At 32.4% G+C, this 11066-nt stretch overlaps 2 protein-coding genes across 7 annotated transcripts; both read right to left on the bottom strand.

Annotated features, from left to right (window-relative positions):
• Positions 1 to 46: 46 nt before the first annotated feature.
• On the bottom strand, positions 47 to 1045 carry LOC130472241 (protein CASP-like). Its single transcript, XM_056842759.1, has one exon. It carries the CDS (start codon positions 1043 to 1045, stop codon positions 47 to 49), a length of 999 nt encoding a protein of 332 aa, XP_056698737.1.
• Positions 1046 to 4297: 3252 nt separating this feature from the next.
• On the bottom strand, positions 4298 to 8365 carry LOC110799314 (uncharacterized). 6 transcript variants are annotated; one of them, XR_008932538.1, is made up of 3 exons: positions 6982 to 8365; positions 6400 to 6481; positions 4298 to 4592 (listed from the first exon to the last, which is right to left on the bottom strand). XR_008932538.1 is itself a non-coding variant. In XM_056843130.1 (3 exons), exons 1-2 carry the CDS (start codon positions 8221 to 8223, stop codon positions 6441 to 6443), a joined length of 1275 nt encoding a protein of 424 aa, XP_056699108.1. In that variant the 5' UTR covers positions 8224 to 8365; the 3' UTR covers positions 4298 to 4592; positions 6400 to 6440. The 6 variants fall into 6 exon arrangements, 4 of the variants coding, with proteins under 4 accessions (XP_056699108.1, XP_056699109.1, XP_056699107.1 ...); XM_056843130.1 differs by having other exon boundaries at positions 6990 to 8365; XR_008932537.1 differs by having other exon boundaries at positions 6400 to 8365.
• Positions 8366 to 11066: the final 2701 nt, after the last annotated feature.

Genomic DNA, 11066 nt, shown 5'->3' with positions numbered 1-11066 from the left:
ATCACAACTGATTGTCACGTAATGAATAATTAATTAATGTCCATCTTCAAACCCGCACAATGTCAATTGACGATTCTTCTTGGACATCTTTGATAGTTTGATCAATAATCATTTCGAAAGTTGTAGCTTGAGATGGGCGATTATCATTAACTTCATCCCATATATATAGGTTAGAAATTAATATTTCGTCCAACTTTTGATTAGAGGACATAACCTCGGAGTTAATTATACAAAGATGGTTAATGACTTTGTGTAATTTTTCTCCCACAAATTGTAACTCCATTAAACAACAATACGATTTGTTTTTGAGCTCATTTACCTCATTTCTTGAAGATTCTAATTCTTGGTTAGCTAAGCAAAGTTGATTTTGTGTCTTTTGTAATTCTATTTCTATATTTTTACTTTCCTTTTTATAAGTGGCAATTATTTCCTCAAGGTCTTTTACAATTTTGTTCGATAACTCTAGTTCATTCTTAGTTAATCTTAACTCGAGGCTAATTGATGAATGTTCTTCTTCTACCATCCTTAGTTCTCTTTCTAAATCTCGACTTTCCTTCATACAAGAGGAAAGTTGAAACCCAAGTTCTTTTATGCTTTTTAATGAAGTTTCTAGCTCGATTTTAGTAGATTGTAACTCAGAATTAACAGAAGAAATATGGTTTTGCACCTTTTTAAACTCTATTTCCATATTTTTACTTTCTTTCTTACAAGTCGAAAGCACTTCCTCAAGATCTTTAACATTTTTATGTGTCGACTTTAATTCATTCTTAACAGACACTAACTCGAGGCTAATCAAAGAATTTTCTTCTTCAACCTTGATTAGTTTTCTCTCTTTTTCTTCACTTTTCTCTCTATAACTACAAATTTGATCTAACAACTCATCTTCAACCTTCTTATATGTCTCCAATTCTATTTTATAAAGTTCTAACTCAAAATCAACCAAAGCAATTCGTTGTTGATATACCTCATGCAATCTAACTTCCATATCTTCTCTTTCCTTCTTCCATGTCGAAACTTCTTGTTTAAGCTCATCTACTTTCTCCATTGACGCTTTCAAATTAGCCTCACTACACGAGAGTTTATAACATAAATCATCAATTTCCCTATCTTTTTGCCCTAGTTGATTTTTTAGAGAATTATTGAGGGAATTGGGTACTATGACTCCAAAAGAGGACCAATCAAAGATTATATTATGAATTGGCTTATAACAAATTAACCTTCCCTTCTACTATTACAAAGTAACAAGCTCCATCACAATTAACATATATATGAATCCCTTTCTTTGGCCTTAAAGATAGAGATTCATACAACCTTTTTGATAAAGAGTCTATTATCTTTGTTCCATAGATCATCAACTCGTCTTTCCTTAGGTCTATCCATCGAACCGGATTTATATCACATTTCTTATCTATGCGCACCATACGATACTCAGCCTCATTTTCGTCTATATAATCTGAGGTTATGAAAATATCTGGAGTTTCTTCCAATTTGTAAATTACCATTTTTCCTCTATCAAGAAACAATAACGGTATTTTATAATTTTAAGATAAAGAAATGAAAATAGAGTAGATTTGATAAGAAAATAAAAGCGTAACAATTTTTTTTTAAAAGAAAAATACAAGAAAAGATTAGGTCACTCGTCTCTCAAGACTACAACTTAACTAAGCATAACGGATTGGATGGACGGTAGTGATGCAATCAAATATTTGAAATAACAAATCAAGAACAAAATTCAATTAATTATGGTGAAGCATAAAAGAATTATGGGGATGGTGTTTGTTTGGTAGAAAAAAGACTTGTTTTATACATAGGCTTCCGTTAAAGAATATGTGAATGAACTTGCAAAGTGCAAGTTACCTTAATGCGTTGTTATTCCTCGCTTGAGCGTGACTTACTCAATAATTCAATATTACGTGTTTAACACAAAGTATATTCCTTCCAAATAAAGATTCCGTCGTACGTAGTACTACGTGCTACGTATAATATAAGAAAAGAATAGTGAATCTATCTATATAATCTAATATATATATTTGATGAATTATTTATTTAGAAATGAACATTTACCTACTAATTCGAATATGAACGTTTATCTAATTTTTGACAATCCTCATTTATTCAACCAATTTAAAAATGAACATTTATCTACTGATTGTGTAATGAGTAGTTACTAATTTTAAAATGAACTTAGTACGTTATTGCATTACTATGTTATTACTTTGAACATGTATTTACAAATATTGAGCAATTAAAACATGTCAAATAACATATTTTACCAAAAAATTGAACATTTTAGGCATTGCCTACGTAAGTTTGTACTTGAATTACAAGATATTGCTAGAAATCATCTACTTATTTTTCTATATCTTCAATCTTGAATCTTGCATTTGATGTATTCTCGATTTCTTATACTTTTGAATGTGTGTATGAAGTGTGATTTAATTTGAACACAGTATTTGACTTTTACGGTTTCAATTTCCTCATTGTCGTAGGATGAAAATGAAAATAGTAAGTAATTTGATAAGATGATCACAACTAATTTAAAAATGAACATTTACTGATTTGAAAATGATGAGCATGCAAAGAAAACAAATAGGTTAAAAGACACAAGAGTTTATTAGATGCTCAGTAATAGAACAAGAAAGAACAAAGAATACAAAAGGTATGACCAAATAAATTAAACGAAAAGCATGAACAATTTCATTATGAACATTAACCAGATTACTGTTATAAACAAACAAATAAACAAGAAAAAACAAATAATTCAACAAAAAAGAACAAACAATATAAAAAAAATATAAAATTCCAGAAGAAAGAACAAATAATACAATAATTATGAACAATTTTATGATAAATTTTAAAAAAACAACATGAAAGAACAAACAGTACAACAAGAAAGAACAAACAATACAAAAAGAAATAACAAACAGTATTGGCTCTTGTAAAAACATAAAAGATCAACGAAGGGCTTAATTTCATTATGAACATTAACCATATGATTATTATGAGCAAACAAATAAACAAGAAAGAACAAATAATTCAACAAAAAAGAACAAACAATATAAAAAAGAACAAATAATATAACAATTATGAATAATTTTATGATGAATTTAAAAAACAACATGAAAGAACAAACAATACAACAAGAAAGAACAAACAATATAGGCGCATCGTTTTTTGGGTACAACCAAAGCTGACTGTACCCAGGTACAACAATTAGGAGTTAGTCAATAGCAGGTCTTTGTTATCTTGTGGGTGAGCCCGAACCCCTGGACAGAAAATATCCTACTGTACTTTTGGTTTTGACCCCCTCTAAATTAAATTTGAGTAAAATTGTATAATATTCATACTATGATGCTTAATTTTTCTATTGACACCGCTACTTAAATTGTTGAAATTTTGTCACTGAACGTGATTATAAAAACAAATAAACTACACTTTCTTCTTGTTGTATAGAATATAATTTGAATTTATTTTCACATGACTCATATTCAAAGGAGGCAATTGACATAATCCAAGATCAGGAAAATGTTTGTGATGTTAACTATAATTTGATTATGCAATACATGACACTTATATGTGGGATTGAAAATTTCAAGCTGGAACATGCAAGTAGGAGTACTAATCGGGCAACGGATATTTTGGCGAAACTTTGTAGAATTTCTGATTGTAATAACTTAGTAGATTTTACGTTTAATATTTTACTTAATCCTCCAAGATTAGTGTTGGATAAATTGTGGAGGAAACAGTGGCAGACCTTAAACGATTTTACGAGGGAGGCCGTTAGAAAAGCATTGAGTAATATACTATGTAATTATACAATTATACATGATTTTAGGAGGGTCGTAACTAAAAATACACAACAAAATTTTTCGGCCGGGGAACAGGCTTACCCTTGCCCAAAAAAGATCCGCCCCTGGGAGGAATTAGACCTCCATAGTTCTACTGTAGGCACTTTAAAACTCTGTTTTTAATCCATTGCGTTGCATAAAAAAATGATTTAGATTTTCAGAGTAATGCACGTAGATTTAGCTTCATTTTAAAGGAGAGAAAGAGATTGAGACGACCAACTGGAAATAGAGAGAGAGGGAGGGGTGTGGTACACGGGACTGATAGAAAGGGTGACAGAGAGAATTAAGGTATAGTTATACATCTATACAAAGTATGTAAAAAACAAAGTACATATAAAGTTATTGAAAGTTTTCATGAACTAATCATGAAGAACTTTTACAGGAAAACTAAGCTAAAGCTTATAGAGAGAGAGAGAGAGAGTTGAGAGAGGAAGAATTTCTGTAAAATGTTATTGAATGAATGAGTTATTCATTACAGTTTCAGCTTATATATTACAACAACTATGATGTGTTACAACCAATTAGAAGAGAGCATAAATATGAGAGCCAATCAGAATGATTGAGCTCGTACACCTAGGATGCAGTTAGCCTTATTACACATAACTGAATGCATAACAGACTTCCTGAAATCAAGGAGAGTTTGTTATTGCAAGAAGCTTCTAGAATAGGCTGCTGACTTGGTGCTGACTGTACAACAATGCTGCGATGCTTGGTGAGTTAGTTGTAGGAGAATGGTAATACAAGCTGCAAGGTGGAGTTGGTACAATGTCAGTAGAGTGTGAACCAAGTAAACCAACAGTTATAAACATGTTCTTTTATAAACATGTTCTTGAATATTGCTCAGATGTGTTATATTCCGCGTATTGTTCTGAGCTTTTTTGAATTTAAGATATTTTTGGATATCGGATATCTAAAAGAATGAAAATCTATCTAAATTGGTATTTGATATCCAAAGTTTTTGAATCGGATATCCGATCTGAAAATCGGGCAGATAGTTTGCTCAGCCCTATTTGGAAAGGGGTGATATAGACGTGGCCGACTAAAGGAAGCTAGTTTAAAGTTACTAACTTGGTCCGTTATTCCTCGAATCATGTTGCTTTTGCTAACATATTTCTGGTCGGTCTCCTAATTACCCGGGGTGGCGCTTAGGCTTGTTAGGTTCAACGGTCCAGGCGGAATTAAAAATGACCTGGCTTGTTTCCCAGTTACGAAATCTTGTTTGAAACTTTGGAGTTTTTGACTATGTGTAAGGTTGCGCGTTCCACTACAGGGCTCAACTCGTCATTTGGAGGCTCTTGGTCGCCGTCGGGAGCTTCTTTCTTACAACTTTTAGTTTCTTTTCTGTGTTTAATTTGTTTGTCAACTTTTAGTTTCTTTTCTGTGTTTGTTTGTCTTCTTTGTCAAAAATAAAAATAAAACGAAAAGAAAATACTGAATAAAAAAGAAAATCATAAAGAAGTGTGAGCGATTTCCTTCAATATTGTGTAAAGAACGTCAAATTCCCAAAATGCGCCACTTTTTAACTTAATTCCCACCATACCGTCCACGTCAGCATTAAAACCGGTCTTTTTTTTTTCAACCAAGCGACACTAAACCGCTATCTCAGGTAGCGGTTGACTAAAGTAAACCGCTATCTGAGATAGCGGTTTATAATCACGTACTATTTATAAATGGTAAAAAAAAAAAAAAAACCGCATCAGCTAGGGGTCGAACCCACGACCTTCTGTTTAGGAAACAAACACACTATCCACTGAGCTACAAACACTAATGTTGATAAGTTAAATTTGGAAATGTTTATAATTAATATTAATAAATGGTTAAAAAGAAATAAACACATCAGGTAGGATTCGAACCCATGACCTCCTACGTAGAAACAATCCACTCTATCCACTGAGCTACAGACACAATTGATGTCACAAGAGGTTACTTCTAAATTATATTTCTGTTTAAACTGTAATTCATATTAAAAATAATTTACAATTAAGTAAACCGCCATCTGAGATAGCGGTTTTGTTTTAATGCAAACCGCTATATGGGATAGCGGTTTATAACATTGAACCGCCATCTGAGATGGCGGTTTGCTTTAAAACGAAACCGTTATCTCATATGGCGGTTCAATGCTGAACCGGAAAAAAAAATTACTTCTCTTTCTCCCTTGCTTACGTGGACGGTATGGTGGGAAATAACTTAAAAAGTAACGTATTTAGGGAATTATTGGATTTTTATGTAATATTGAAGGAAATCGCTCAAGAAGTGTTGAACTTATAACAGAAACAAAAAGAAAGGAAAAAAAAGACTTTTTATTGGCTTAAAAACATAATCCTATATTGCTAGAACGTGGAATTAGCCACTAATAATATCAATAAGTAATCATGCCCGTCTTTACTGTATCATTAAGAACCACTAATTAATACACTAATTTCGAACATCACTTTCAACAAGAAGTTTCAATACATTAATCAATCACGTGCTTAATAGACTATTAGTACGGATCGGAGTACATGTTATTCATGCATGTTCAAATAGTTTAAGCTTTATGTATAGCACGTACTACAGATCAATATTATCTGTGAAATGTTCCATTTGAGTGTATTATTGGAGTTGGTGCATCAATTGTTCGTCGCGATCCTCACCTGAAAAATTCTTGTTATTATTCTCCTTCAACTCTAACCGATAGAGTAACATAAATAACCTAGATTATACACACAATCTATCTTGATAATGCTAAGCAAATTAAGAACTGTATACTTGTATGCGTGATGATAAAGGTCGCAAGTTGCGACAACATTTAGTTGTCGCAATCTTACGTGTCGGAATTTAATTGGTACATATATACGCCACGTAGGGTATGAGTCATCATAATATTTTTACTATCAATGCAATATTTTTACTATGAAAATATGTAATTAAGGTATTCAATATAAAGAAGGAAACAAATTAGAATATTAAGATTTTTTCTACCTTTATTTAAAACATGTATAATAGGATATATAAGTTAAATATTTTAGTTTCTAATTTAAATGATACACATAAGCATGCCATGTCATCATTTCGTACTTGTATATGTTAATGAGTTGATATGCGTCGCGTATTCTTAATTCGAATGATGAAGAAGAGCATCAATGTTACTTACATACGTACCTTGTTGTATGGACGAAGAATTGAAACCCGAATTCGGACGACATTGTATGATGATTGCTTCAGAATGGTCATAACCATTAACTTTACCCAATAGCTTAGAAATTAATAAGTCGTCCAACTTTTGATTAGTGGACATAACTTCATAACTAATTATACTAAGATGGTTAATGACCTTTTGTAATTCTCCTTCCACAAATTGTTGCTCAATCATATGACTATAACATTCATCTTTGATCTCATTTTGTATATTTTGTAATTCCACTTCCATATTTTTACTTTCCTTTTTATAAGTGGCAATTATTTCCTCAAGGTATTTTACATTTTTGTTTGATAACTCAAGTTCATTTTTAGTTGATCTTAACTCAAGGCTAATTAATGAATGTTCTTCTTCTACCCTCTTTAATTTTGTTTCCATATCTTGACTTTCCTTCATACAAGAGGAAAGTTGAAACCCTAGTTCTTTTATACTTTTGGCTGAAGTTTCTAGGTCAACTTTAGTACATTGTAACTCAGTATAAGCCGAAGAAAGTTGAGCATGTCTTTTTTCTAATTCTAATTCCAATTTTCGACATCCCTCTTTACAACTACATATTTGATCCAACAACTCTTCTTCACCCTTCTTATACGAATTTAACTCAATCTTATAAAGTTCTAACTCAAAATCAACCAAAGCAACTCGTTCATACGCCTCATGAATTTTAACTCCCATTTCATTTTGTACCTTTTTACAAGATGAAACTTGTTCCTTAAGTTTCTCTACTTGTTCCATTGAACCTTTCAAATCATCCTTGGTAGATAACATCTCAACCTCAATCAAAGAATATTGATGGTTTAAAACACTAATCACCTTATCTTTTTCCTGAAGCTGTTTTTTAAGAGAATCATTAACAGAATTTGGAATTGTGACTCCAAAAGGAGACCAATCAAAGATTAAATTTTGATTTGGTCTATGACAACCCTTCCCAGATATAAGAAAATAACAAGCTCCCTCGCAATTAACATATAAAATCCCTGCCTTAGGCCTTATAATTAGGGAATCGTATAACCTCTTGAATAAAGATTGTTTAATCTCCGTTCCATATATAATTAACTTATCACTCCTTAAGTCTATGGAACGAATTACCTTTCTGTCGTCCTCTCCACTGATGCTCACCATTCGATACTGGAACTCATTGTCGTAAAAGTGTGGGGTTATGAACACGTCTGGACTTTCTTCCAAGTTGTAAGTAGCCATTTCTTGATCAAAGAATATAAATTGAACAATAATAATTCTTTTTTAGGGATCGAAAGAAAACGAAAATAATAATTCTTTTTATTGGATTGGCGATTAAGGGCACGCTATATATGAACAGGAATTTATGGACACCTTAAATACAATGCATGCAAGCTCCTATTTTAGGACTATTTGAATGATACTTCTTTATCCTGTAGATCTCTACGATGGTTTAACCTGCAAGCTTTAATTATTCCATATTTGTGGATCAATAATATTGGAGGTTAATTAGATAATGCCAAGTATATTCTTTGAAAATCATATATCATAAGTAAAGAATAATTTTAGGTTAGTTAGGTAGAATGCCGAAATAAACCACACGAGTAGGGTTGAGTTGGTGGGGAACTCGATCACAATATAATTTGAAGGTCACAATGCCGAGCCACGAAACGATTTGGAGGTGGGACCACTACAAGAAATTGTACTATTAACGATGGGAAATCCCGTCGCGAAAGGCCAATAATCGTTGATTAACGACGAGATTTCCTGTCGCGAACCCGTCATAAAAGGGGGCCGTCGTTAATAGAAATCCCGTCGTAAAGCCGTCGTAAAACACACTTGCGACGGTTATTCCCGTCATTGTTTGGTTGTTAGCCCCGTCGCAAAAGGCTTTTGCAACGGGATTTTTGACCCGTCGTAATTAAATTGTCGTTAAAGATACAAATTCTTGTAGTGGACACGTAATCTGAAATAGTTGTTGGTTTAATAGAGTTACGTTGTTCTTCTTACCTACTACTCCCGTTTCAAAAATAGGTTTACACTCACTATTTGCACGGACTCCAGTGTAAGGTTTGACCGTCAATATGAAATTCTTGTATCCAAATAGTCCATAAGGTCATTTTAATCATTAAATTACTTAATTGGTTTGTTGACTCTATGACATTCTATTGCCCATAATAGCGTCCTACTTTTTTTGGTTTTACTAATTTGTTCAAGTAGTTTTTAAATTCATTAAATAATCAGATTTTTATTCTATTAAATTGTGAAGTTTCTAAGGTTATTTTAGTCTACCATATAGTGGGACATCTAAAGGGTATTTAATAAAATGACCTCATGGATTCCCTTATAGAATAAAGATAAAAGTCAATCCGTTAATAATAGTCCCCTAAGTGGCCAATAAAAAATTTTGAACCCCTATTCCCCAAACCTAAAAAAGGAGTTTATATATAGTCATGAACATCCCAAACCTACGTCGTATGTTGTGGCTTCAAGAACATCCCTGCTGTCTGCGTCTCCCCTAACGTTTTGGCAATTTTCTACGTATAATTGGTTGTGCCACCTTGTGCAGTGCATGGTACAATCAAAGTTTGTGTACTTATGCGCTTGCATTTTGTGAGCACATACACCATAAAATGGTCTTAATTGTATGTAATAACGTGTAAGGTACGCCACTACAAGAATTTGGTCTTTAACGACAACCTAATTACGACGGGTCAAAAATTCCGTTGCAAAAGCCTTTTGCGACGGGGCTAACAACCAAACAATGACGGGAATAACCGTCGTAAATGTCTTTTACGACGGGTTTACGATGAATTTACGACGAGATTTTCTATTAACGACGGCCCCTTTTTATGACGGGTTCGCGACAGGAAATCCCGTCGTTAATCAATGATTATTGGCCTTTCACTACGGGATTTCCCGTCGTTAATAGTACAATTTCTTGTAGATACAAACAACTGTAAGTTAAAAATTATCGAGGGTTTTGATCTTCATCTATTTATTAAAAATTATCGAGGGTTTTGATCTTCATCTATTTATTTATTGGAATATCGTCTATAAGAACTTTTACATAGAGCGTTACAAAGAATCAATATATATAAATGCTACTCCCTCCATTTCAAAATGTTTGTTACGTATTCCTTTAATAGTGTTTCAAAATGTTTGTTACATAAAGAACCTTTCTATTTATAAACTTGTTACTATTATTATTATTTTCTGAGCCAACTTTTATTTCTAATTGGTCCAACTTTTCAACTCAATAAATGTCATTCACAATTTGACAAGTTAGCAATCTGTATGATTTTTAATTATTGGTTTATTTTGATAATAAAACAATTTTATTGGTTGTTTCAATGATTAGTGGATTGAGGTATATTTTTTTTATAAAAGATGAAAGCAAATTTGCACTATATTCAAAGAGAGTAATAAATGTCAGAATTTGGAAAGATGAAATCAGATTTATGATTGAATCTAGAACATTAAAAAAAAAAATTAAAAAAAAAATCTTAATTTACGTTAATAAACGTGTCAAATTCCAAACGTAACAAACATTTTGAAACGGAGGGAGTATTACATTATTTCATTTTTCTTTGGGTGCAAATGAGCTGTAAAGACAATATAAATTATAGATGGGGCGAGGAGATTCGAACTTGAACCTATTGCACACGGGCTCCTCAGACTTAACTACTAGGCCAAGACCTCATTGGATTACATTATGGATGTATCCCATCCATGTTATATAAATATAAATTAAGCATCAGTCATCAATTTCTTCAATGTCTATAAAAGCTGGTAAATCGTCCCTACTTTTAGGGGTCCATAATTTGGAAAGTATTGCTTGATCTAACTTCTGATTAGTAAACTTGACCTTAGAACTAACAGAATGGAGTTGTTCCGAAACCTTCTCGAATAATTCCTCTTTCGTATTTTGATGATCTTTTCCCTTGTTACTAGGTCCGAAAAATTGATATTCCTTAACCTCGTTCACCTTCTTTTGAGACGAATCCAACAATATCTTCTTCGCGGATTTCAACTCATCTTGCAACTTCTTCACCTCTGTACTCATATCTTCATTTTCCTTCCTA

Source organism: Spinacia oleracea, chromosome 4 (genome assembly GCF_020520425.1).
Source record: "Spinacia oleracea cultivar Varoflay chromosome 4, BTI_SOV_V1, whole genome shotgun sequence".
NCBI classification, from domain to species: domain Eukaryota; kingdom Viridiplantae; phylum Streptophyta; class Magnoliopsida; order Caryophyllales; family Amaranthaceae; genus Spinacia; species Spinacia oleracea.
This window is presented reverse-complemented; position numbering and strand designations above follow the sequence as displayed.

Excerpts from the sequence above, each read along its gene's own strand:
- LOC130472241 (XM_056842759.1), bottom strand. The coding sequence starts at position 1,045 with ATGGAGAAAGTAGATGAGCTTAAACAAGAAGTTTCGACATGGAAGAAG.
- LOC110799314 (XM_056843129.1), bottom strand. The coding sequence starts at position 8,223 with ATGGCTACTTACAACTTGGAAGAAAGTCCAGACGTGTTCATAACCCCA. Across the intron at positions 4,593-6,989 it reads TTCTTCGTCCATACAACAAG|CTTGTATTACCATTCTCCTA; the intron begins GTACGTATGTAA and ends TCCACCTTGCAG.